General features: G+C 49.9%; 1 protein-coding gene across 1 annotated transcript in view; it reads right to left on the reverse strand.

Moving 5' to 3' along the window:
- GALNS (galactosamine (N-acetyl)-6-sulfatase) overlaps positions 1–25,180 on the reverse strand; it is a 39,250-nt gene extending 14,070 nt beyond the window's left edge. The window contains exons 1-9 of the mRNA XM_075327001.1: positions 25,078–25,180; positions 24,792–24,915; positions 20,619–20,693; positions 20,332–20,434; positions 19,667–19,810; positions 18,983–19,049; positions 9,140–9,267; positions 8,919–9,058; positions 8,745–8,848 (exon numbers count right to left, since the gene is read on the reverse strand). Of these exons, the coding sequence (XP_075183116.1) occupies positions 8,745–8,848; positions 8,919–9,058; positions 9,140–9,267; positions 18,983–19,049; positions 19,667–19,810; positions 20,332–20,434; positions 20,619–20,693; positions 24,792–24,915; positions 25,078–25,176 (984 nt within the window). The 5' untranslated portion in view covers positions 25,177–25,180. The remainder of the gene's footprint in view (positions 1–8,744; positions 8,849–8,918; positions 9,059–9,139; positions 9,268–18,982; positions 19,050–19,666; positions 19,811–20,331; positions 20,435–20,618; positions 20,694–24,791; positions 24,916–25,077) is intronic.
- Positions 25,181–27,673: the final 2,493 nt, after the last annotated feature.

Consider the following 27,673-nt stretch of genomic DNA (forward strand, 5'->3'; position numbering starts at 1 on the left):
TTTCCTATTTTCAGCATATATGTAGCTGCATTTTTTTTTCAGCATAAATGATGTTCCATTGTTTGTTTTTTTTTTTTCATTTTTCAGCATATATATATATATAGTTACATTTTTTCTGGCATTTTTCTCATGGTTTTTTTTTGCATTTTTCTTATTTTCTCCATATACAGGGTTCATTGGGGTTTTTTGTATTTTTCTTATTTTCAGCATATATAGAGTTGCATGGGTTTTTGTTTTTTTTGCATTTTTCTTATTTTCTCCATATACAGGGTTCATTGGGTTTTTTTGTATTTTTCTTATTTTCAGCATATATAGAGTTGCATGGGTTTTTTTTTGCATTTTTCTTATTTTCAGCATATATGTAGCTCCATTTTTTTTTATTTTTTGCAGCATACATGATGTTCCATTGGTGTTTTTTTTTTTCATTTTTCAGCATATATAGAGTTGCATTTTTTGCAGTTTTCTCATGGGTTTTTCTTTTCATTTTTCTTATTTTCAGCATATATAGAGTTGCATGAGTTGGGTTTTTTTTGTTTTTTTTTTTTTGCATTTTTCTCATTTTCAGCATAGAGCTGCATTTTTCTTACTTTCAGCATATCCAGAGTTGAATTTTTTTTCCATTTTCTCTAAGTTTCAGCAAATATGCAGATGCAAGCCACTTTTAATTTAGAAAATGAGTAGTAGAAGCTTTGCAAACATTTTTTTTTTTTGCATAAGAGAAAAAGAAGGGAATTTTGTTTACTTACCGTAAATTCCTTTTCTTCTAGCTCCAATTGGGAGACCCAGACAATTGGGTGTATAGCTATTGCCTCTGGAGGCCACACAAAGTATTACACTTAAAAGTGTAAGGCCCCTCCCCTTCTGGCTATACACCCCCAGTGGGATCACTGGCTCACCAGTTTTAGTGCCAAAGCAAGAAGGAGGAAAGCCAATAACTGGTTTAAAGACCAATTCAATCCGAGGAAATATCGGAGAACTGAACCATACCACATGAACAACATGTGTACCCGAAAAAACAGAAAAACCCCGAGAAAACAGGGCGGGTGCTGGGTCTCCCAATTGGAGCTAGAAGAAAAGGAATTTACGGTAAGTAAACAAAATTCCCTTCTTCTTTTTCGCTCCTAATTGGGAGACCCAGACAATTGGGACGTCCAAAAGCAGTCCCTGGGTGGGTAAAAGAATACCTCGTGATAGGGCCGTCAAACAGCCCTTTCCTACAGGTGGGCAATCGCCGCCTGAAGGACTTATCTACCTAGGCTGGCGTCTGCCGAAGCGTAGGTATGCACCTGAAAATGCTTGGTAAAAGTATGCAGACTCAATCAGGTAGGTGCCTGACACACCTGCTGAGCCGTAGCCTGGTGCCGTAATGCCCAGGATGCACCCACGGCTCTGGTAGAATGGGCCTTCAGCCTTGAGAGAACCAGAAGCCCAGTAGAACTGTAGGTTTCAAGAATTGGTTCCTCGATCCCCCGAGCCAGGGTGGATTCAGAAGCTTGCGACTGTTTACGCCGACCAGCGACAAGGACAAAGAGTGCATCCGGGTGGCGCAGGAGCGCCATGCGGGAAGTAGAACCTGAGTGCTCTCACCAGAACCAACAGATGCAAATCCTTCTGAAATTGATGGACTGGACGAGGACACAAAGAAGGTGAGGTGATATCCTGATTGATATGAAAGTGGGATACCACCTTAGGGAGAAATTCCGGAATCGGACGCAGAACTACCCTGTCCTGGTGAAGGACCAGGAAGGGAGATTTGTATGAGAGCGTTGCTAGCTCGGAAACTCTCCTAAGAGACGAGACCGTTACTAGAAGGCCACTTCCCGAGAAAAGCGGGAAGGGAGACCTCTTTCAAAGGCTCGAAAGGCGGCATCTGGAGAGCAATTAGAACCTTGTTCAGATCCCAGGGCTCTAACGGCCGCCTGTACGGAGTGCTGAGACGACAAACTCCCCGTAGGAACGTGCGTACCTGAGGAAGTCGTTTCTGAAAAAATACAGATAGCGCTGAGACTTGTCCCTAAAGGGAATTGAGCGACAACCCTTTTTCCAACCTAGATTGCAGGAAGGAAGGAAACATAGACGATGCAACCGGCCAGGGAGAAACACCCTGCGCCGAGCACCGAGATAAGAATATCTTCCACGTCCTGTGGTCAATCTTGGCGGACGTTGGTATGCTAGCCTGTCTCATGGTGGCAACCACGTCCTGAGGTAATCCTGACGACACTAGGTTCCAGGACTCAATGCCACACCATCAGGTTGAGGGCCGTAGAATTCAAATGGAAGAATGGCCCTTGAGACAGCCAGTCTGATTGGTCTGGTAGTGCCCCCGGTTAGCCTACCGTGAGGCACCACAGAACCGGGAACCACAACATCCTCGGCCAATCTGTAGCGACGAGGATGGCGCGGCCGCAGTCGGTCCTGATCTAGCGCAGCACTCTGGGCAACAATGCCAGAGGTGGCACATAAGGTAGCTGGAACTGCGACCAATGCTGAACTAAGGCGTCTGCCGCCAGAGCCCGATGATTGTGAAACCGTGCCATGAAGCTGGCACATTGTTGTTGTGCCGTGACGCCATTAGATCGACGTCCGGCCTCTGTCAGCGGCGCCAGATCTCCTGAAACCCGTCCGGGTGAAGAGACCATACCCTTTCGGCCACACCCCGGCGACTTAGGAAGTCAGCTTCCTAGTTTTCCACGCCTGGGATGTGAACTGTGGATATGGTGGATGCCGTGTCTTCCACCCACATCAGAACCTGCCGGACTTCCTGGAAGGCTTGCCGGTTGCGCGTTCTTCCTTGGTGGTTGATGTATGCCACCGCTGTGGAGTTGTCCGACTGAAGTCGGATTTGCTTGCTGTCCAGCTGCTGTTGGAAGGTTTGTAGGGCAAGATACACTGCTCTGTGTTCAAGAACATTGATCTGAAGGGTGGACTCTTGCTGAGTCCACGTACCCTGAGCGCTGTGGTGGAGAAAAACTGCTCCCCACCCTGATAGACTCGCGTCTGTCGTAACTATCGCCCAGGATGGGGATAGGAAGGACCTTCTTTTTGACCATGAGGTGGGAAGAAGCCACCACTGTAGAGATTCCTTGGCCGCCTGAGAAAGAAAGACGACTCTGTTGAGGGAGGTCGACTCCCCGTCCCATTGGCGGAGAATGTCACATTGTAGTGGACGCAGATGAAACTGCGCGAAAAGAACTGCCTCCATTGCTACCATCTTACGTAGGAAGTGCATGAGGCGTCTCAATGTGTGCGACTGGTTCTTAAAGAAGAGATTGCAGCCCGTAGTGAATGCTGTTTGTCTAGCGGAAGCTTCACTATCGCTGAGAGAGTATGAAACTCCATGCCTAGATATGTTAGCGATAGGGTCGGGGTCGGATCTGACTTCAAAAAGTTGATGATCCACCCAAAACTCTAGAGAGTCTCCAGCGCAACGTTCGGGCAGTGTCGGCATGTTTCCTAAGAGAGTGCCTTGACAAGTAGATCGTCTAAATATGGGATCACAGAGTGACCCTGAGAGTGCAGGACTGTGACTACTGCTGCCCTGACCTTGGCGAAGACCAGTGGGACTGTCGCTAGCCGGAAGGTAGAGCTACGAACAGAAGGTGTTCGTCTCCTATAACGAAGCGTAGAAACGCTAGTGCTCTGGATCAATCGGCACGTGTGGATAAGCATCCTTGATGCCTAATGATGCTAGGAAATCTCCTTGGGACATTGAGGCGATGACATGGCGGAGGGATTCCATCCGGAACCGCCTGGTGTCCACGAGCTTGCTGAGCAGTTTTAGATCCAGAACGGGACGGAACGGCCCGTTCTTATAGGCACCGCAAATAATTTGGGGTAAAAACCGTGACCTTGTTCCTGAAGAGGAACGGGGGTCATCACTCTTTCTGCCTATAGAGTGCACCCTGTTTGCAGAAGAGCAGCGGCTCGGCCGGGAGGTGGAGAAGTTCTGAAGAATCGAGTTGGAGGACGAGAAGTGAGCTCTATCCTGTACCCGTGAGACAGAATGTCTCACACCCAACGGTCATTGACCTATGGCAGCTAAATATCGCCAAGGCGGGTGAGCCTGCTACCGACCGAGGATGCGGAGAGAGGAGGCCGCAAGTCATGAGGAAGCCGCCTTGGAAGCGGGTTTTCAGACTGTCTCTTTTTTGGGCGTGACTGAGCCCGCCAAGAATCTGAGCTCCTCTGATCCTTTTGAGTCCACATTGGACGAGGAAAAATGGGACCTGCCCGAGCCTCGAAAAGACCGAAACCACGACTGCCTCCTGGTCTGTTGGGGTTTGTTGTGTCCGGGCTGAGGAAAGGATGAATCCTTACCCCTGGACTGTTTAATGGTTACATCCAAACGCTCACCAAACAGTCGGTCAGCAGAAAAAGGCAACTGGTTAAGCAACCTTTTTTGGAAGCAGAATCTGCCTTCCATTCACTTAACGAGCAGACCAGGCTCTGCTTAAAAACACGGAGCAGCGGAGGCTACTGCCGTACGGTTCGCAGAGTCTAGGGCAACCTGAATCGCGTAAGAAACAAATGCAGACATTTGAGAGGTTAAGGATGCCACCTGCGGCACAGATGTACGTGTAACCGTGTCAATCTGTGTAAGACAAGCTGAAATAGCTTGGAGTGCCCCAAGGGTGAGAATGCTGGAGCCAACGGTGCGCCGACAGTCTCATAGATGGATTTAGACCAGAGATCCATCTGTCTGTCAGTGGCATCTTTAAGTGCAGCTCCATCTCCCACTGCAACTATGGATCTAGCTACAAGCCTGGAGATTGGAGGATGCCGCTTGGGACACTGGGTCCAGTCCTTGACCACGTCAGGGGGCAGGGATAACGTGTATCCTAAGCCGTTTGGAGAAGCGCATATCTGGATAAGTGTGGTGTTCCTGGACTGCCTCTCTGAAGGCAGAGTGGTCCAGAAAAATACGTGAAGCTGACTCCTCCACTGGAGGAGCTGGGTGAGAAATAACCAACATTGTATTGATGGACGCTATAAGATTATTCACTATGGCGTCACCATTAGGTGTATCCAGATTGAGAGCGGTCTCAGGATCAGAATCCTGAGCCGCTACTTCCGCCTCATTACACAGAGAGTCCTTCTGCTAGGACCCTGATGAAACCGAGGGCCGCTCATAGTGAGCCCGCTTAGGCTGTCTGGGACTGACGTCTGTGCAGAGCCGTGACTCTGGGATGCATGTGACATTCCCGGAGCAGTTAGTTGTTCACACTGAGGGGGGCCATGGATCAATGATTCAACAGTGCCCATGTTGTGAGAGACATGTCCGGACTGCTAGGCTTCTAGTATCATAGCCATAGTCTCAGAAAATCTGTCAGTAAATACTGCAGACACCGTCCTCATCCTCTGGCCATTAGCAGAGACTCCGGCTGAGTTGGATATAATGGGGGTCTATGTAACCTGCCGGCCGTATAGCCGTACATGCTGTACCGGCTGCATAGAAAAACATGTGGTTCTGCACCTTTGTTTTACACAGAGAATATGCTGATAACTCCTCCGCACAATCCAGGAGGGTATATACAACGTGCGACCAAACAGTGCAATGTATATAGTACAAGCATATCTATAAGTGCACTTCTGCACTAGTGGGGTTAGCACCACAGGTGCTGCTTAACGCCTGTTGCAGCGATTGTGTGACTATCAGAATGCCAGGGTCTTCCACACTTGTCTCTGTATCGTACAGAAACTGACACTAATGGCTGCCGGCGTCCTGTGTAGAGAAGGAAGCCGTGGGCGTGCCTGAGAAAGTGCGGGAATCCGGTTTCACAGTGCACACAGTGAGAGGGGTGGAGTATGCAAAACATACTCCAGCTCTCAGCGCTGCTGTGCTATGCAGCGTCACGCCCCTACCCTGACTGTCAGGCCTATGGGCGGTAACGAAGGGAGACTAGGCCCAGAAGCCGGGGACTCGAGTTAATAAGCGCGGCCGGCATATCAGTGCTGGCCGGCGCGGAAGTCCCCGGCGCACCACAAATCCCAGCGGCGCCTTAAATAAAAATGGCAGCGGCGGTTAGCGCAGTAGTCACCCAATACACTAACACACCCAGCAACGCTGTGGTGTGCGATGGCACTAGTGCGGACAGCGCCGCTGTCCCTGGCGCACTAACACACCCAGCAGTGCTGCCGTGTGTCTGCGCGGTCCCCACAGGGACACAGAGTACCTCCATGTAGCAGGGCCATGTCCCTGAAGATACTCCGCTCCATGTCCAGCAGATACCAGGGGCTGTGGATGGAGCACGGTCTCAGTGCCTGGAGACCGATAGAATCCCACTTCACCCAGAGCCCTGTAAAAAGGGATGGGGAAGGAAGCAGCATGTGGGCTCCAGCCTCCGTACCCGCAATGGGTACCTCAACCTTAACAAACACCTCCGACATGAAGTGGGGTGAGAAGGGAGCATGCTGGGAGCCCTGTATGGGCCCTCTTTTCTTCCATCCGACATAGTCAGCAGCTGCTGCTGACTAAACAGTGGAGCTATGCGTGGATGTGTTGCCTCCTTCGCACAAAGCACAAAACTGGTGAGCCAGTGATCCCACTGGGGGTGTATAGCCAGAAGGGGAGGGGCCTTACACTTTTAAGTGTAATACTTTGTGTGGCCTCCAGAGGCAATAGCTATACACCCAATTGTCTGGGTCTCCCAATTAGGAGCGAAAAAGAAATAAACACTGAACAAACTGATGAAAATCTGATCCCAAATTCTGATAAAAGTTAAATCAGATTAGTGTGTTGCGGGCCATACCGCACGGCAGAAGAATCGGGTCAGTGGTAGGAAGAGACAGAAACATCTAGCAATATGTGATGGTGACCAGGGAACAAACAGATGAGTAATTGGCGATGCGCAATAATCTGGACACTTGAAAATTTGAAATTTTTTGCCTTTTTTGAATTATTTTTTGCTCTGAAAATCATCTAGTTTGGAATAAAAAAAAAAAAAGAAAAGCATGAAGATTGCCAACAAATAGTTAATCTAGGAAAGAATAAATGACCTCAGCTGGTCACAGAGTTATCAGTGCGGCACAGACATGTAGTCATTTTCCTTCTGCATTTTACTTCCCTACAAAAGGTGCAATAGAAACCTTTTTTTATTTTTTTTATTTTTATTTATTATTTTTTTTTTTTAATACTTTTCTGCTACTAAATGTGTTTCATGCTGTCCATGGTTTGGACGTCACGAATTATAGGATATTGTTCCCTGCTGATAATTGGATCGTAGGGTCTGCCATTGTTTGGTCCCATGCAACACTGACAATTAAAAAATTGATCATTACCTTGCATCTACATAGGCGCAGATGTATTGGTCAGGACGAGGTAGTAGCCAATTAATAAAATACCATATTTTTCGGTTTATAAAACGCACCGGATTATAAGACGCACCACAAATTTAGAGAAAAAAAAAGGGGGGGGGGTGTCCGTATATAATCCGGTGCTGTCTTACTGGGGGGTGGCAGCGGTGGTGTAGCAGGGTCACAGGAAACAGGGGCGCTGGTGGAGCAGGGCGATGGGTGTCCCAGATGCTCGCTGCGGGCAGGCAACATCCACAAACTATCAGCATTGCAGGCTTCATAGAAATGGCACCCAGAGGCGGCGCATGTGCAGATGAGATCTGGAGCGGGGAGCTCCATCTGCGCACGCGCTGACTCCAGGCGCCATTATTTGAAGACCGCACCGCAAACATCTTCAGGATGGCCCCTGCCGCAGCGCAGGAGCCCCCAACACTCAGCGCAGGAGCGCCCAACACTCAGCGCAGGAGCCCCCAACACTCAGCGCAGGAGCCCCCAACACTCAGCGCAGGAGCCCCCAACACTCAGCGCAGGAGCCCCCAACACTCAGCGCAGGAGCCCCCAACACTCAGCGCAGGAGCCCCCAACACTCAGCGCAGGAGCCCCCAACACTCAGCGCAGGCGCCCCCAACACTCAGCGCAGGCGCCCCCAACACTCAGCGCAGGCGCCCCCAACACTCAGCGCAGGCGCCCCCAACACCCAGGGCAGGCGCCCCCAACACCCAGCGCAGGCGCCCCTATCACCCAGCGCAGGCGCCCCTAACACCCAGCGCAGGCGCCCCTATCACCCAGCACAGGCGCCCCTATCACCCAGCACAGGCGCCCCTAACACCCAGCACAGGCGCCCCTATCACCCAGCACAGGCGCCCCTATCACCCAGCACAGGCGCCCCTAACACCCAGCACAGGCGCCCCTAACACTCAGCACAGGAGCCCCTATCACCCAGCACAGGCGCCCCTAACACTCAGCACGGGCGCCCCTATCACCCAGCACGGGCGCCCCTAACACCCAGCACAGGAGCCCCTAACACTCAGCACAGGAGCCCCTAACACTCAGCACAGGAGCCCCTAACACTCAGCACAGGAGCCCCTAACACTCAGCACAGGCGCCCCTAACACTCAGCACAGGCGCCCCTAACACTCAGCACAGGCGCCCCTAACACTCAGCACAGGCGCCCCTAACACTCAGCACAGGAGCCCCTAACACTCAGCACAGGAGCCCCTAACACTCAGCACAGGAGCCCCTAACACTCAGCACAGGCGCCCTCAGCATTGCCCCTGCCTCCTACTACACCTCTCCACCACCTCCTGGTAAGCTACGATCGGATTATAAGACGCACCCCTCATTTTTCTCCCAAATTTTTGGGAGAAAAAGTACGTCTTATAATCCGAAAAATACGGTGTCAGTAAGTTAGGTTGTGCACTGATTAGCTTTAGCCCCCCAGGACAACTCACCTGCCCAGCAGCCAAATGTCCAGGCCACCAGGCAATGCCGGGTACCCTCATACCACCCTCGAATGTTGTCTGCTTCCCACAAAGGAAAGGGGAGTTGCTGCCACCTGGAAGAAGATATAAAAGATAGTACTATGTCTTCACTCTGATATAAGAAACTGGAGACAAATCGGTTACCTTGATTGGGAGCAGAGATGAGCGCGGCTCCGTTGTCGGATGTGAAGAACACAAAGGTGTCCTTGGCAATTCCCATGTTCTTTAGAAGTTCCAAAATTTTCCCGATGCTGAAGTCGATTTCACGGACTGCGTCTCCGTACCTAGGAACAGGTAAAGTTAGGACGTGTGCCCCTGCACAATATCTAGCAAAAAGATATAATGAAATAGGGTATGAAGCTTACAGTCCTCGGCGACTCGATCCTAGGAAGCGGCTGGAGGCGTAGACCGGAGCGTGAGTGGCATCAATGGCCCAGTACATAAAGAAGGGTTGTTCGGAAGTCCCATACTTGCTAATAAAATCAACGGCTTCCTGATGAAAGGTTCAAAGCATTGAGGGGGTAAGACAAAGGTCCATCAAGCTCAACCATGGGATAGATAAAAGGAAGGAAGGAGTAGATGTGTGTAAGTGGTCGGATGCAACGGCGCAGACCATGAGGATGGTGGCTGAACCAACAACGGTTTATTAACTATATAGAAATCAAGGATTAGCAGATTAAATGTGATATTAGTGTAAGGGGTGGGCAGACCCCTTACAAGGAGGTACAGTTTCCCGGAATGTTAATGTGATGTAATAAAAGAAGGGAATTTTGTTTACTTACCGTAAATTCCTTTTCTTCTAGCTCCAATTGGGAGACCCAGACAATTGGGTGTATAGGCTTCTGCCTCCGGAGGCCACACAAAGTATTATACTTAAAAGTGTAAAGCCCCTCCCCTTCTGCCTATACACCCCCCCGTGCATCACGGGCTCCTCAGTTTTGGTGCAAAAGCAGGAAGGAGGAAACTTATAAATTGGTCTAAAGTAAATTCAATCCGAAGGAAGTTCGGAAAACTGAAAACCATTCAACATGAACAACATGTGTACACAAAGAACAACAGCCCGAAGGGAACAGGGGCGGGTGCTGGGTCTCCCAATTGGAGCTAGAAGAAAAGGAATTTACGGTAAGTAAACAAAATTCCCTTCTTCTTTGTCGCTCCATTGGGAGACCCAGACAATTGGGACGTCCAAAAGCAGTCCCTGGGTGGGTAAAATAATACCTCGTAATAGAGCCGTAAAACGGCCCCTTCCTACAGGTGGGCAACCGCCGCCTGAAGGACTCGCCTACCTAGGCTGGCATCTGCCGAGGCATAGGTATGCACCTGATAGTGTTTCGTGAAAGTGTGCAGGCTCGACCAGGTAGCCGCCTGACACACCTGCTGAGCCGTAGCCTGGTGCCGCAAAGCCCAGGACGCACCCACGGCTCTGGTAGAATGGGCCTTCAGCCCTGAGGGAACCGGAAGCCCAGAAGAACGGTAGGCTTCGAGAATTGGTTCCTTGATCCACCGAGCCAGGGTTGATTTGGAAGCCTGTGACCCTTTACGCTGGCCAGCGACAAGGATAAAGAGTGCATCCGAGTGGCGCAGGGGCGCCGTACGAGAAATGTAGAGTCTGAGTGCTCTTACCAGATCTAACAAGTGCAAATCCTTTTCACATTGGTGAACTGGATGTGGACAAAAAGAAGGTAAGGAGATATCCTGATTGAGATGAAAGGGGGATACCACCTTAGGGAGAAATTCCGGAACCGGACGCAGAACCACCTTGTCCTGGTGAAACACCAGGAAAGGAGCTTTGCATGACAGCGCTGCTAGCTCAGACACTTTCCGAAGTGATGTGACTGCTACTAAGAAGACCACTTTCTGCGAAAGGCGTGAAAGAGAAATATCCTTCATTGGCTCGAAGGGTGGTTTCTGAAGAGCCATCAGCACCCTGTTCAGATCCCAGGGTTCTAACGGACGCTTGTAAGGAGGGACTATGTGACAAACCCCCTGCAGGAACGTGCGTACCTTTGGAAGTCTGGCTAGGCGCTTCTGAAAAAACACAGAGAGCGCTGAGACTTGTCCCTTAAGGGAGCCGAGCGACAAACCCTTTTCCAATCCGGATTGAAGGAAGGAAAGAAAAGTGGGCAAGGCAAATGGCCAGGGAGTAAAACCCTGATCAGAGCACCAGGATAAGAATATCCTCCACGTCCTGTGGTAGATCTTGGCGGACGTTGGTTTCCTGGCCTGTCTCATAGTGGCAATGACCTCTTGAGATAACCCTGAAGACGCTAGGATCCAGGACTCAATGGCCACACAGTCAGGTTGAGGGCCGCAGAATTCAGATGGAAAAACGGCCCTTGAGACAGCAAGTCTGGTCGGTCTGGTAGTGCCCACGGTTGGCCCACCGTGAGATGCCACAGATCCGGGTACCACGACCTCCTCGGCCAGTCTGGAGCGACGAGGATGGCGCGGCGGCAGTCGGACCTGATCTTGCGTAACACTCTGGGCAACAGTGCCAGAGGAGGAAACACATAAGGCAGTTGAAACTGCGACCAATCCTGAACTAATGCGTCTGCCGCCAGAGCTCTGTGATCTTGAGACCGTGCCATGAATGCCGGGACCTTGTGGTTGTGCCGGGACGCCATTAGGTCGACGTCCGGCATCCCCCAGCGGCAACAGATCTCTTGAAACACGTCCGGGTGAAGGGACCATTCCCCTGCGTCCATGCCCTGGCGACTGAGAAAGTCTGCTTCCCAGTTTTCTACGCCCGGGATGTGAACTGCGGATATGGTGGATGCTGTGGCTTCCACCCACAGCAGAATCCGCCGGACTTCCTGGAAGGCTTGCCGACTGCGTGTTCCGCCTTGGTGGTTGATGTATGCCACCGCTGTGGAGTTGTCCGACTGAATTCGGATCTGCTTGCCTTCCAGCCACGGCTGGAACGCCTTTAGGGCAAGATACACTGCCCTTATCTCCAGAACATTGATCTGAAGGTGGGACTCTGGCTGAGTCCAGGTACCCTGGGCTCTGTGGTGGAGAAAGACCGCTCCCCACCCTGACAGACTCGCGTCCGTCGTGACCACCGCCCAGGATGGGGGTAGGAAGGATTTCCCCTTCGACAATGAAGTGGGAAGAAGCCACCACCGAAGGGAGGCTTTGGCTGCCTGAGAAAGGGAGACGTTCCTGTCGAGGGACGTCGACTTCCTGTCCCACTTGCGGAGAATGTCCCATTGAAGTGGACGCAGATGAAACTGCGCAAAAGGAACTGCCTCCATTGCTGCCACCATCTTCCCTAGGAAGTGCATGAGGCGCCTCAAGGGGTGTGACTGGCCTTGAAGGAGAGATTGCACCCCTGTCTGTAGTGAACGCTGTTTGTCCAGCGGAAGCTTCACTATCGCTGAGAGAGTATGAAACTCCATGCCGAGATATGTCAGTGATTGGGCCGGTGTCAGATTTGACTTTGGGAAATTGATGATCCACCCGAATCTCTGGAGAGTCTCCAGAGCAATGTCCAGGCTGTGTTGGCATGCCACTCGAGAGGGTGCCTTGACAAGCAGATCGTCTAAGTAAGGGATCACCGAGTGTCCCTGAGAGTGTAGGACTGCTACCACTGATGCCATGACCTTGGTGAAGACCCGTGGGGCTGTCGCCAGGCCGAAAGGCAGTGCCACGAACTGAAGGTGTTCGTCCCCTATGGCGAAACGCAGGAAGCGCTGATGCTCTGGTGCAATCGGTACGTGGAGATAAGCATCTTTGATGTCGATTGATGCTAGGAAGTCTCCTTGGGACATCGAGGCGATGACGGAGCGGAGCGATTCCATCCGGAATCGCCTGGTTTTTACGTGTTTGTTGAGCAGTTTTAGGTCCAGAACAGGACGGAAAGATCCGTCCTTTTTTGGCACCACAAACAAGTTGGAGTAAAAACCGTGACCCTGTTGCTGAAGAGGAACAGGGATCACCACTCCTTCTGCCTTCAGAGTGCACACCGCCTGAAGAAGAGCATCGGCTCGCTCGGGGGGCGGAGATGTTCTGAAGAATCGAGTCAGAGGACGAGAGCTGAACTCTATCCTGTAACCGTGAGACAGAATGTCTCTCACCCAACGGTCTTGTACCTGTGGCAGCCAGGCGTCGCAAAAGCGGGAGAGCCTGCCACCGACCGAGGATGCGGTGTGAAGAGGCCGAAAGTCATGAGGAGGCCGCTTTGGGAGCGGTTCCTCCGGCGGTCTTTTTAGGACGTGACTTAGACCGCCATGAATCGGAGTTCGTCTGACCCTTCTGTGGCCTGTTGGACGAGGAGAATTGAGACCTGCCCGCGGGCCGAAAGGACCGAAACCTCGATTGTACCTTCCGTTGTTGAGGTCTATTTGGTTTGGACTGGGGTAAGGATGAGTCCTTTCCCTTGGATTGTTTAATGATTTCATCCAATCGCTCACCAAACAGGCGGTCGCCAGAAAATGGCAAACCGGTTAAGAACTTTTTGGAAGCAGAGTCTGCCTTCCATTCACGTAGCCACATGGCCCTGCGGACTGCCACCGAATTGGCGGATGCTACCGCCGTACGGCTCGCAGAGTCCAGGACAGCATTAATGGCGTAGGACGCAAACGCCGACGCCTGAGAGGTTAAGGACACCACCTGCGGAGCAGAGGCAAGCAGAGGCACGTGTGACTGCATTAATCTGCGAGTGACAAGCTGAGATAGCTTGGAGTGCCCATACGGCTGCGAATGCCGGAGCAAAGGACGCGCCGATAGCCTCATAGATGGATTTCAACCAAAGCTCCATCTGTCTGTCAGTGGCATCTTTGAGTGAAGCCCCATCTTCCACTGCAACTATGGATCTAGCCGCCAGTCTGGAGACTGGAGGATCCACCTTGGGACACTGAGCCCAACCCTTGACAACGTCAGGGGGGAAGGGATAACGTGTGTCCTTAAGGCGCTTAGAAAAGCGCTTATCTGGACAAGCTCGGTGTTTCTGGACTGCCTCTCTGAAGTCGGAGTGATCCAGAAACGTACTCATTGTACGCTTGGGAAACCTAAAACGGAATTTCTCCTGCTGAGAAGCTGACTCCTCAATTGGAGGAGCTGGGGGAGAAAGATCCAACACCTGATTGATGGACGCTATAAGGTCATTCACTATGGCGTCTCCTTCTGGTGTATCTAGGTTGAGAGCGGCTTCAGGATCAGAATCCTGATCTGCCACCTCCGCTTCATCCTCTAGAGAGTCTTCCTGCTGAGACCCTGAGCAGTGTGATGAAGTGGAGGGAAGCTCCCAGCGAGCCCGCTTAGGCGGTCTGGGACTGCGGTCCGTGTCAGAGACCTCACCTTGGGACCTATGAGTCACCCCAGGAGCACTTTGCTGCTCCAACCGAGGGGGGCCTGGGGTCAATGATTCAACAGTGCCCGGGGCCTGTGTCACCGGCCTGGACTGCAAGGCTTCTAGTATCTTAGCAGACCATTTATCCATAGTCTCAGAAAGTTTGTCAGCGAATACTGCAAACTCCGTCCCTGTCACCTGGTCAGTGGTAGCAGGTGGTTCCACTTGGGCCACCAGTGGCAGAGGCTCCGGCTGAGTAAGTGCCACAGGGGCCGAGCATTGCACACAATGAGGGTAGGTGGAACCTGCCGGTAGTATAGCCGCACATGAGGTACAGGTTGCAAAGTAAGCCTGTGCTTTGGCACCCTTGCTTTTTGCGGACGTCATGCTGTTGTCTCCTCTGAGTACAATCCAGGAGGGTATATAGCCAAAAACCAACAGTGCGACCGTACAGAGTAACTGTATAGCATATAAGCATATATATATATATATACACTTCGGCACCCAGTGGGGCCAGCACCTAGAAACAGGTGCGGCTTACCGACCGCCCAAAGCGGTTGTGTGACCACCAGATTCCCTGCCTGGGCCTCCCAGAGCCGTGTTGTCTCTCCTCTCCAGCTTCAGAAGTGCTGACAGGAATGGCTGCCGGCGTTCTGTGAGGAGGAGGGGGCCGTGGGCGTGCCCTAGAAAGTGCGGGAATCTGGTGCCCCACGGTGCTCAGTGAGGGGGGAGGAGGATACAAAGTATGCTCCAGCCCTCAGCGCTGACGTCCAGTGCAGCGTCCCTCCCTTCCCCTGACTGGCAGGCCCGGGGGCGGGAATATGCGGTACTAGGCCGCAGAAGCCGGGGACTAAAGTTATAAGCGCGGCCAGCAAACAAGCGCGGTCAGCGCGGTAGTCCCGGCGCACTAACACACCCAGCAGTGCTGCAGCGTGTATGACACAAGCGCTCTATGCGCTGTCCCCAAGGGGACACAGAGTACCTCACAGTAGCAGGGCCTTGTCCCTGACGATACCCAGCTCCTGTCCAGCAGATTCCCCAGGGGCTGCGGAGGGAGCACGGTCCCAGTGCCTGGAGACCGATTAGGATCCCACTTCACCCAGAGCCCTTAAGGGATGGGGAAGGAAAACGGCATGTGGCTCCTGCCTATGTACCCGCAATGGGTACCTCAACCTTAACAGCACCGCCGACCAGAGTGGGGTGAGAAGGGAGCATGCCGGGGGCCCTGTTATGGGCCCTCTTTTCTTCCATCCGATATAGTCAGCAGCTGCTGCTGACTAAATTGTGGAGCTATGCGTGCATGTGTGCCTCCTTCGCACAAAGCATAAAAACTGAGGAGCCCGTGATGCACGGGGGGGTGTATAGGCAGAAGGGGAGGGGCTTTACACTTTTAAGTGTAATACTTTGTGTGGCCTCCGGAGGCAGAAGCTATACACCCCAATTGTCTGGGTCTCCCAATGGAGCGACAAAGAAATGTTTTATTGTTAAATGCTTTTACTGTTTTAAGGGCTCCCCTAGTGGCCGGGTGGGACGGCTGTCACCACAGAAACAGGGCGGAGGAAAGGAGGAGCCGGCAACAGAAAGGGGAGGGAGGAGAAGTGTTGTTGAGGAAAGAGTGAGATCGAGAAGGCAGTTGGGTCCGGGACGGGAGAGAAGAAGCAGAGCAGGGGCAGAGTGTGGGAGCTGGATGAATAGGGAAGCCGGAGAGAAAAGGAGCGGGCGGAACCTCAAAGTGCGAAGCAGACCGGTGTGGGTCCGGTGTGTGGGTAGCCGTAGTGGGAGCCAGGTGAAGAGGATTAGCCGGGCACATCCCCACTGGAGGAGACGTCAGGACAGGTTTTCCCCCCCAGCCAAAGAAGTGTAAAGTCATCTATTGCTGCCGGGTGTGTGAAGAAGTTGTGATCAATAAAATGCCTTTTGTTTGCACCAAATCATGCCTGGAAAGTGTTTGTACGTCGGACGACATCTGCACCACCACACTCTGCCCCAACAAGACATCTCCTGTCCCGATAGTGACGGCGGAGCCAGGGGTAAGCCTGAGAGAAAAAGGGGCCATGACTACAATCCCCGAGGCACCCCTGGCACCCCGTTACATTAGTAACAGTAGGAAATATTATTTCCCAGTAGATTAATGAGCAGCACAAATATACAGAGAGCAATCACAGTATACTTCTCACCACTAATGATCACCGTCGGCATTGTTGTACTCTAGATCTCTCTATCAGGAAATGTCAGCGTCACTGTATCCGTTATTGTCGTCTACTTATCTAAATAATACTAACCAGTGTACAGGCCCTAGAGAGGTCAGAGACGCTACTTGCTAGGCCGCAAGTCCAAGACGGTAGATCTCTGCACAGACTTTACCGGCTGCCCGCTGTTGTGTTCTGAAGCACGGCCTCAGTCCCCACTCAGTACCATATCTCTGCGCAGGAAGCAACGGCCCAACTCACTTAGACCGCCTAGGGAAGTTGGCCTTTTCTATTCAGTAAGAACACCACTATAAAGTCTACTCTCATAAAAATATATTATTTTATTAAATTTCATAAATATTAAAACAGAACAGTTGTATTGTTCTTCTCATCAGGCATATTAAAATCACAAAATAAACACACATATAGAGTGCAGGTGTCAACCAAGAGTTGTACCCTCGCCTGAGGACAGCCTCAGACAATGGTTATATGATGAGGATAGAGTAAAGAGGTTAGTTGGTCACTGTCAGGGTGATACTGATTTATATAAATACTGTATCTACCTTCCTTCGTAGTGGTTAGGTATCTTCATTCTCAGTGAACCTATCTCTGCTTAAGGTACACGTCAGCCTCACCGTCCTTGCTACCCTCTAGCGAGGGTACCACCACCAGAAACAAAGTGATTTAGAGTGTAATACATAAAGACAGAACATAGACAACAAAGACAATTTGCGTTAGATGTCCAGGGTTCTTCTGTTTGGTATAGTTTCCCTAATTTAGAAAGCGGGAGAGCTGGGGGTCCATAAGCTAAGTGGAGCTGCAAGCTCTTACCTAACTAATCCAGTACTTCTAAACTAGGGAAAGGATATGCCTGATGAGAAGAACAATACAACTGTTTTGTTTTAATATTTATGAAATTTAATAAAATAATATATTTTTATGAGAGTAGACTTTATAGTGGTGTTCTTAGGAAAATTACTACCTCTATATCACCTTTGTGGTTCGAGTGCTTTTCTATTCAGTACCTGACCACATAGTGTGGACTGGAGGTTTTGAGTAGCAACGTCTGTTCTTCTTGGCTTGGCTACAAAGTCTGGGCTTCGGATTTTTTCTTTGGGTTCCTTTTGGAGTCGGTAATCGTTCACAGGCTCCTACTGGCGCAGGTCAGGGTCTTCTACTGGCGCAGATCACGGATCTTCCTCTCAGCTCGGGTCACAGATGCTTGGGCCGCCGACCTTCCCCTCAGCTCGGGCCGCCGACCTTCCCCTCAGCTCGGGCCGCCGACCTTCCCCTCAGCTCGGGCCGCCGACCTTCCCCTCAGCTCGGGCCGACGACCATCCCCTCAGCTCGGGCCGACGACCATCCCCTCAGCTCGGGCCGACGACCTTCCCCCTCAGCTCGGGCCGACGACCTTCCCCCTCAGCTCGGGCCGACGACCTTCCCCCTCAGCTCGGGCCGACGACCTTCCCCCTCAGCTCGGGCCGACGACCTTCCCCCTCAGCTCGGGCCGACGACCTTCCCCTCAGCTCGGGCCGACGACCTTCCCCTCAGCTCGGGCCGCCGACCTTCCCCTCAGCTCGGGACGACGACCTTCCCCCTCAGCTCGGGCCGACGACCTTCCCCCTCAGCTCGGGCCGACGACCTTCCCCCTCAGCTCGGGCCGACCACCTTCCCCCTCAGCTCGGGCCGACCACCTTCCCCCTCAGCTCGGGCCGACCACCTTCCCCCTCAGCTCGGGCCGACCACCTTCCCCCTCAGCTCGGGCCGACCACCTTCCCCCTCAGCTCGGGCCGACCACCTTCCCCCTCAGCTCGGGCCGACCACCTTCCCCCTCAGCTCGGGCCGACCACCTTCCCCCTCAGCTCGGGCCGACCACCTTCCCCCTCAGCTCGGGCCGACCACCTTCCCCCTCAGCTCGGGCCGACCACCTTCCCCCTCAGCTCGGCCCGACGACCTTCCCCCTCAGCTCGGCCCGACGACCTTCCCCCTCAGCTCGGCCCGACGACCTTCCCCCTCAGCTCGGCCCGACGACCTTCCCCCTCAGCTCGGCCCGACGACCTTCCCCCTCAGCTCGGCCCGACGACCTTCCCCCTCAGCTCGGCCCGACGACCTTCCCCCTCAGCTCGGCCCGACGACCTTCCCCCTCAGCTCGGGCCGACGACATTCCTCTATGCTTGGGTCCCTAATCTTCTTCTTAGCTCAGGTCCTCTCAGGGATCTAACCGTTCTGGGACCCGTTTACTTGCATTTACTTCTGCATCCCCTTACATGTACAACCACAATGCATGATCTGATCCGTGACAAAATAACTAATTTTTAACACTTGTTGGTCCACTGTACAAAAAAAAAAAAATCAAGGTATCTCCTATGCATAGGCAAAGACATACCTTTCCGATCGCTGGTGGAGGTCTGGCTGATTGGTCCCCCAGAGATTTTGAGATCGGGACTAGGTTTGTTAGTCATGGCGAATACCGGAGTAGTACTTTGGGATTCGTTATGAATAATCTGAACCTAAACAGTTACTATTCACCCATCACTAATTATACCCAGAATTGCATCTGTACATCCAAAGACATATGACAATGCTACCCCAAGCAATAAACAGCCGGAATCACTCCAGTCTGTGGAGCCTAAAACTTACCTTTTTAGTAAAAAAAACAATACCTAATAATAATTACCATTTTTCCTTATATAATTTTGATACTATTACTGGGGGTCCTATGTTATTACCTGCAGGTACATCTGAGTTAAGTTGGACTCCCCCGTCTTGTGATCGATCAGTAGGTCTTCATAATATCTAGAAGGAGACAGAAATATTGGGAATGAAAAATAGAGCTAATGAAAAATGTTAAAAATACTAAAAAAAAAACAAAGTGTTTTAACACAATCACCATTTATCACCTGTGTACAGTATAGGTGATAGATATATGATCGCCGGGGGTCCGAATGCTCCGGATCCACACCGATCACTAAAACATGTTTTGCAGTGAGGAGGAGGGGGAGGCACTGCATTTAATATAGTTTCTTCAGGAGCACACCGCTCTTCTGCCTCTTGGCTTCCTACTCGCTAAGGGGCAGTGCAGTCCTGAAGATTAATAATGGCGAAACCATGACTTTAGTCTGAACTATTCACTCTCCGATGCTGCTGGCAGAGGCAGGAGTGCATGAACACCGAAACTGGACGGATTCAGCTTCAGAAAAGTGCTTACAAGCTCTATACAAAAGAGCTTGTAAGTGCTGCGCTCCTTTGCTAGGAAACCAGCCATGTCTTATAGCCTAAACTGGGAGGTGGCAACCAAAGCAGTAAACTATAAAAAGTTGCTTCTTTGTGCGAAACATTGCCCCCAGGACATTTCTTACGCTGACGGTAAAGGGGGTCTCACAATTACAGAATAACAGTGCTGGATGCCTCACCTTCCAATCATCTCCCAGTCTCTGTAAACCGGTATATTTGGTCGTTCAGTGTTATCATAAGGCCCAAAATGACAGTTTGGAGAACCGAACCATTCATCAAATCCACGGCTCAGGGGATGATATTTACTCCTGTGCCCCAGATGCCTGCGGAGAGGTCACAATAAGAACAGAAGACGTGGAGGAAACGGAATACAAAGCGTCCGTGTGATAGATATAACATGGGATATATAGTATGGAAGAAAAACACTGACTCCTACCTTTCTAATGTGAACAGGTGCATATATAGTATGTGATATACATTGACAGGAGCTTTACATCCATAGAACATTGTAAATGGGTTCTCCATGTAGCAAATCCACCTCCATACTCAGCACCGTGTCCCCTATTGGCATGAATATCTGGCGGGAGCATAACATGACCGCTGCAGCCAATCGGCCACCACTGATCATCTGCAGCGTTCATAATTAGTCAGTGTTGTGTATGGAGGAATAGCGCAGGTCTCGGAGGAAAGCATCTAGTTGTGTTTTCCCCTTCAACCTTGGGCATTCATAAGGGTTTGCTAAGTAGTGGACAACCCCTTTAAGTTTCTCCCTGGCTGTGCAGGAAACTGCAGCACCTCTTTATTTGCCAAGCTGGGATAACGTGCGTTCCTATTGAAATTTTACCATTTGCCGACAATTTTATTGACGTATCCGGCCTTCTTCAGCAGCTCCGGCAGTAGGACCTCCGAATCAGGAATCCCACCCAGTATCTCCTGCGGGGTGTAAGCTGCGAACGGGAGGACAGAGGAGCAAATCACAAATCTTCTCATTGGTGTTAAACCAGAAAAAAAAATATTTGCAGCCTCTCGGAACGGCTTTTTTTATTATTTCGGATGGAAACTAATTTGAATAAATGAAACTTTATAGACATAAGACATTGCCTTATAGTGGCCGTTCATAGCCGCCCTTACCATTCCTGGCATGGTCATTGGTAGTATAGAAGCCGTTCCGTATGGGAAGACGTCCCGTAAGTAAAGACGCTCTGGCTATGGAATAAAAAGATAAAATATTGTAAAAACAATTGTCCATATAATGATTGAGACCAGAAATGGTTTACAAATTGATACAACAATGTTTCCCCCAAATTAAGACACTGTCTTATGTTACTTTTTGCCTCGAAAAATGCGCTAGGGCTTTTTCTTGGGGAAACACAGGTTGGGGTAAGTTTACCCCCCAAAAAAGGCAGAACACTCCAGGAGAATCATACCACACCCCAGACATCTGCGTTGCTCCCAGGATCTCCTGCGATCCACAGCGGGTGCTCCCAGGAGATCCTTGGGTGCTCCACAGCGATCCTCCCCTGCTTCCAGCCGGCACTCACACATCAGATTGCACACGCACTACATCCGGTAATAATGTATTGCTTCCGGCCGGCAGGGGGACCAAAGACCTGCGGTGGAACACACACATACACATCCGGTGATGCCGTATTGCTTCGGGGACCTGGGATGCAGTGGAGCTCAAGGACCTGCGATGGAATGCATGGAGGACCTGTGGTGGAATGTATTGATGCATTCCACCACAGGTCCTCGAGTTCCATTTCGTCCCAGGCCCCGGAGCATACGGTATCACAAGATGTGTGTGTGTTTCACCGCAGGTCCTCCTGTTTGGGGTCTGGTGAGTATGATCGCAGGGTCTTCTCTCTTCTTTCTTCTCTCTTTTGGGTTATGTCTGCTTTCTATAATGAAGTGTCCTGCTATATTCTTTTATCTTTTTTTCAGCTGCATGGACACTTCACTATTGAGCAACAACGAGGACTTGAGGCCCCGTTACACGCAACGACGTATCTAACGATATGTCGCCGGGGTCACGGATTGCGTGACGCACATCCGGCATCGTTAGCGACGTCGTTGCGTGTGACACCAACGAGTCGGCGTTAACGATGGAAAATACTCACCACATCGTCCATCGTTGACACGTCGTTCATTTTCAAAAACTCGTTGATTGTTGGGGACACAGGTTGTTCGTCGTTCCCGAGGCAGCACACATCGCTACGTGTGACACCTCGGGAATGACGAACTACAGTTACCTGCGGCCGCCGGATATGAGGCAGGAAGGAGGTGGGCGGCATGTTGCAGCCGCTCATCTCCGCCCCTCCGCTTCTATTGGGAGGCCGCTTAGTGACGCCACACGAACCACCCCCCTTAGAAAGGAGGCGGTTCACCGGCAACAGCGACGTCGCTAGGCAGGTAAGTCCGTGTGACGGCTCCGAACGATATTGTGCGCCACGGGCAGCGATTTGCCCGTGACGCACAAACGACGGGGGCGGGTACACTCGCTAGCGATATCGCTACGTGTAAAGCCACCTTTATTTTCGGGATAGGGCTTATATTTATGCCTTGCTCCGAAAAGGCCGAACATTTCTTCTAGGGCTTATTTTCGGAGACAGAATAGGTCCAGTCGATGGTTATATGTGCTTCTATCTCATGTGACTGTGCTACCAGACCTTGCACAATTGTGCTGCCCTTATCTACACTGGGCAGACATCTACAATCTGGTAGAAACATCACAATTATATTACATAAAATATGTATGCACTATATAACATGGGGGGGGGTCCTCCTTAAAGGGGTAGTCTCAAATTTGGAAGTTAACCCTTACCCTATCTTCCCAACCAGTGGGGGTCTGACTACCGATGCCAAAATCCAGGGGCTCCGAAGAGTCCTTTAAAAATGGGGAGTGCCGAAGACCAGCCCAGCGTGTGATCTGCGCACAGTCCATGTAAAACAAGCCTCAGTTTACTGCTTGCATTATCAACATTTGGTTTCCCTTACAATAGAACATGTTCACATGTTGCCACAATTTTAGGGCAAAAAAATCTCAGGCACACACTGCTTATTTATTCCTTGCCGATTTTAATTTAAGCATTTTTTTGATTTTTTTCAAATGCAAAACGTCAATTTTTTTTCAAACGCAAAACGTCAATTTTTTTTCAAACACAAAACGTCAATTTTTTTCATTTTTTTTTGCAAATGAACAGGAAAGAAAAACTTAAAGGAAAAAGATGTAAAAAAAACCCAACACACTAATTTATGCAGCGTTTTTCTTGCCAAAACTCTTTTTTTGCTGCAGAAAATCTGATTCAGATAATGAATGTGTTCAGAAGAGGAAGGACTGGAGTACGTACTATACAATTGCACAAAAAACGTGCAACTTAAACTATATTTTTGTGACTTTTTAGCTCAGTCGCATGTTGTGCTAAAATATTTGGATGTATATAAAATCCCTCCAGGGCAGAACTTGAGAACATTGGCGCTAATATGTTGTACTTTTTTAAAGCGTCACCATTGATTAGTTAGCTGAAAAATATCTGGAAACTCCAAAGTCTGTGGACAGTAAGGTGCATAGAAAGAAAAGGGTTAAACACATAAAAAAGGTGCGTCTATCTCTTGTACATTATAATATGTAAAGCAATAAAAATTATTGGTAAAAAAAAAAAAAAAAGGTGTACATAAAAAGAATGAGTCAAAAGGAAAAAAAAAAAAAAAAAAAAATAGTGCACATTAAAAGAGTAAAGGGGGCTTTACACGCTGCGACATCGCTAATGCGGAGTCGTTGGGGTCACGGAATTTGGACGCACATCCGGCCGCATTAGCGATGCCGTTGCGTGTGACACCGATAAGCGATTTTGCATCGTTGCAAAAACGTGCAAAATCGCTAATCGGCGACATGGGGGTCCATTCTTAAAAATCGTTACTGCAGCAGTAACGAAGTTGTTCCTCGTTCCTGCGGCAGCACATATCGCTGCGTGTGACGCCGCAGGAACGAGGAAGCTCCCCTTACCTGCCTCCCGGCTGCTATGCGGAAGGAAGGAGGTGGGCGGGATGTTACGTCCCGCTCAGCTCCGCCCCTCCACTGCTATTGGGCGGCGGTTCAGTGACGCTTCAGTGACGTCGCTGTGACGCTGCACGGACCGCCCCCTTAGAAAGGAGGCGGTTCGCCGGTGACAGCGACGTCGCCGGAGAGGTAAGTATGTGTGACGGCTCTGGGCGATGTTGTGCGGCACGGGCAGCGATTTGCCCGTGTCGCGCAACAGATGGGGGCGGGTACCCACACTAGCGATATCGGGACCGATATCGCAGTGTGTAAAGTAGCCTTAAGGAGTAAAAGAAAAAAAAAAAAAGGGAAAACGAAAAAGTTCACATTATAAAAAAAAAGAATAAATGTGCAATAAAAGGAAAAAAACAAAAAATGCACATTAAAGCTATGTGCGCACGCTGCGTTTTTTTGACGCTGTGTTTTTGGCTGCTAAAAACGTACCTGCGGCAAAAACACGCAAAAAACGCATTGGTAAAAACGCATGCGTTTTTACTGTGTTTTGGTGCATTTTTGATCTCTGCTTTTTTACTGCGTTTTTCCAATGCATTGCATGGGGGCAAAACGCAGAAAAACGCAGGAAAGAATTGACATGTCCATTATTTTTTTTTAAGCTCAAAAACGCAGCTTAAAAATAAAGTTGTGTGCGGCCAGCAAAAATGAAAACTCATAGGGGAAGCAAAGTCATGCAGTTTTGAGCCCAAAAACGCACCCGATAAACATGCAAAAACGCACTGTGCGCACATAGCCTAAGGAGTAAAAAAAAAAAGGAAAACAAAAAACTTCACATTATAAAAAAAGAATAAAAAGGTGCAAAAATAAAAAAAATGCACATTAAAAAGAACGGAGGCGCAAAAGAACATAAAAGAAAAACAACAAAAGAGAATAAAGCACAAAAAAAAGAAAAAACAAAAAAGGAGCACGATATAAAAAAAGAATAAGGTGCAAAAAATAAAAAAGAAAACAAAAAAAAAAGAAAAACAGCAAAATATGTGCACATTAAAAGAAAATAAGCAAAAAAAAAAAAAATAAGGCGCAAAAAAGAAAGAAAAACAGCAAAAAATGTGCACATTATAAAAAAAAAAAAAAAGAATAAAAGGCGCAAAAAGAAAAAAAGAAAAAGGTGCAAACTAAGAGACAGAATGAGGCGCAAAAGAAAATAAAGGAAAATAAAAAAGGCACAAATGCAATAATAAATCGGGCCCGAAGTGTGGAAACCCCCCTAATATTCCTATGGTACATGCACCTGTGTTATCTCCGGCACTTACACGGGGAGCATAGGGGATTGGCGGCGTAAAAATCTGGGAAAAGGACGCCTTCTGATGCCATTTGATCCAGATTAGGGGTCTCTTTGGAGGGTTCTCCGAAAACGCCGAGATCTCCCCATCCCATCTGCAAATAAAGAAAAAGGGGGTTACATTCTATTTGGAGGCTAAATCCTTTGAATGAAAAGTTTGCAAAAAGTTTGTCCCAACTTTGCAAACTTTTGCAGAGAGAAAACCGTCAACTTTTTTGCATTTAAGAAGTGATTGCACAACCCCGGCCGAGGCTTACGTCGTCCATCAGCAGCAGGATAATGTTGGGTCGGGTCCCATTTGTTGCCAGAATTGGTCTGAAGGCACACAGAACCACCAGAGAGAATCCAGGAAACATGACTGCCTGTAGGAAGAAAGCAGTGACTGCTGGGGCGTAAGGGGTTAAAGGACATGTGATGTGACTGCAGTCATGTGACCGGTGACAGGATGGGAGGTGTGAGGCCATGTGGTCTCTGCAGGCAGTGGCTTGTCTCATATGGGGCCATGTGGGCGTTTAACCCTTAATGGTCAGATACAAGAGAGAGCTCAGTCTGTGCTCACTGCTCAGTGCTGGAGAATGAAGCCTGAAATCAGCAGCTGTACAGCAGGATAGACTTCAGTCTGCTATACACACAACTATATATATATATATATATATACACACACACACATATATATATATACACATACACACATTATATATACACACACACACACACACACACACACACACACACACACACATACATACATACATACATACATACATACATACATACATACATACATACATACACACACATACATACATACACACACACACATACACACACACACACATACGTACACACACACATTATATATATATACACACACACACACAACTATATACTTCTCAAACTGTTTCCATAAAGCTGGAAGCTTCAGTTTCACAATATTTTGTGCTGAAGAATTAAGATTTCCCTTAACTTGAACTAAGAGGCTTCGACCGCCCCTGATAACAGCCCAGAGCATTATCCTCCTCCATCACACTGTACAGGGGCACAATGGAGTCAGGGGGTAACGATCTCCTGGAATCACCGAACCCAGACTCCTCCAAGAGTAGGTTGATCCATCCCTGCACAGAACATGTCTCCTCCTGAGTCCGGTGGTGGCGGCTTTACACCACTCCATCTAACACTCGGCATTGTGCTTGGTGATGTACGGCTCGGCATTGTGCTTGGTGATGTACGGCTCGGCATTGTGCTTGGTGATGTACGGCTCGGCATTGTGCTTGGTGATGTACAGCTCGGCATTGTGCTTGGTGATGTACGGCTCGGCATTGTGCTTGGTGATGTATGGCTCGGCATTGTGCTTGGTGATGTACAGCTCGGCATTGTGCTTGGTGATGTACGGCTCGGCATTGTGCTTGGTGATGTATGGCTCGGCATTGTGCTTGGTGATGTATGGCTCGGCATTGTGCTTGGTAATGTATGGCTCGGCATTGTGCTTGGTGATGTACGGCTCAGCATTGTGCTTGGTGATGTATGGCTCAGCATTGTGCTTGGTGATGTATGGCTCAGCATTGTGCTTGGTGATGTACGGCTCAGCATTGTGCTTGGTGATGTACGGCTCAGCATTGTGCTTGGTGATGTATGGCTCGGCATTGTGCTTGGTGATGTACGGCTCGGCATTGTGCTTGCTAATATATGGCTCGGCATTGTGCTTGGTGATGTATGGCTCGGCATTGTGCTTGGTGATGTATGGCTCGGCATTGTGCTTGGTAATGTATGGCTCGGCATTGTGCTTGGTGATGTATGGCTCGGCATTGTGCTTGGTGATGTATGGCTCGGCATTGTGCTTGGTGATGTACGGCTCGGCATTGTGCTTGGTGATGTATGGCTCGGCATTGTGCTTGGTAATGTATGGCTCGGCATTGTGCTTGGTGATGTACGGCTCGGCATTGTGCTTGGTGATGTATGGCTCAGCATTGTGCTTGGTGATGTATGGCTCAGCATTGTGCTTGGTGATGTACGGCTCGGCATTGTGCTTGGTGATGTATGGCTCGGCATTGTGCTTGGTGATGTATGGGTCAGCATTGTGCTTGGTGATGTACGACTCGGCATTGTGCTTGGTGATGTACGGCTCGGCATTGTGCTTGGTAATGTATGGCTCGGCATTGTGCTTGGTAATGTATGGCTCGGCATTGTGCTTGGTGATGTATGGCTGGGCATTGTGCTTGGTAATGTATGGCTCGGCATTGTGCTTGGTAATGTATGGCTCGGCATTGTGCTTGGTAATGTATGGCTCGGCATTGTGCTTGGTGATGTACGGCTCAGCATTGTGCTTGGTGATGTACGGCTCAGCATTGTGCTTGGTGATGTACGGCTCGGCATTGTGCTTGGTGATGTATGGCTCAGCATTGTGCTTGGTGATGTATGGCTCGGCATTGTGCTTGGTGATGTATGGCTCGGCATTGTGCTTGGTGATGTATGGCTCAGCATTGTGCTTGGTGATGTATGGCTGGGCATTGTGCTTGGTGATGTATGGCTCAGCATTGTGCTTGGTAATGTATGGCTCAGCATTGTGCTTGGTGATGCACGGCTCGGCATTGTGCTTGGTGATGTACAGCTCGGCATTGTGCTTGGTGATGTACAGCTCGGCATTGTGCTTGGTGATGTATGGCTCAGCATTGTGCTTGGTGATGTATGGCTCGGCATTGTGTTTGGTGATGTACAGCTCGGCATTGTGCTTGGTGATGTACGACTCGGCATTGTGCTTGGTGATGTACGGCTCGGCATTGTGCTTGGTGATGTACGGCTCGGCATTGTGCTTGGTGATGTACGGCTCGGCATTGTGCTTGGTGATGTACGGCT

The sequence above is a fragment of the Anomaloglossus baeobatrachus genome, chromosome 10 (genome assembly GCF_048569485.1).
Source record: "Anomaloglossus baeobatrachus isolate aAnoBae1 chromosome 10, aAnoBae1.hap1, whole genome shotgun sequence".
Lineage (NCBI taxonomy): Eukaryota > Metazoa > Chordata > Amphibia > Anura > Aromobatidae > Anomaloglossus > Anomaloglossus baeobatrachus.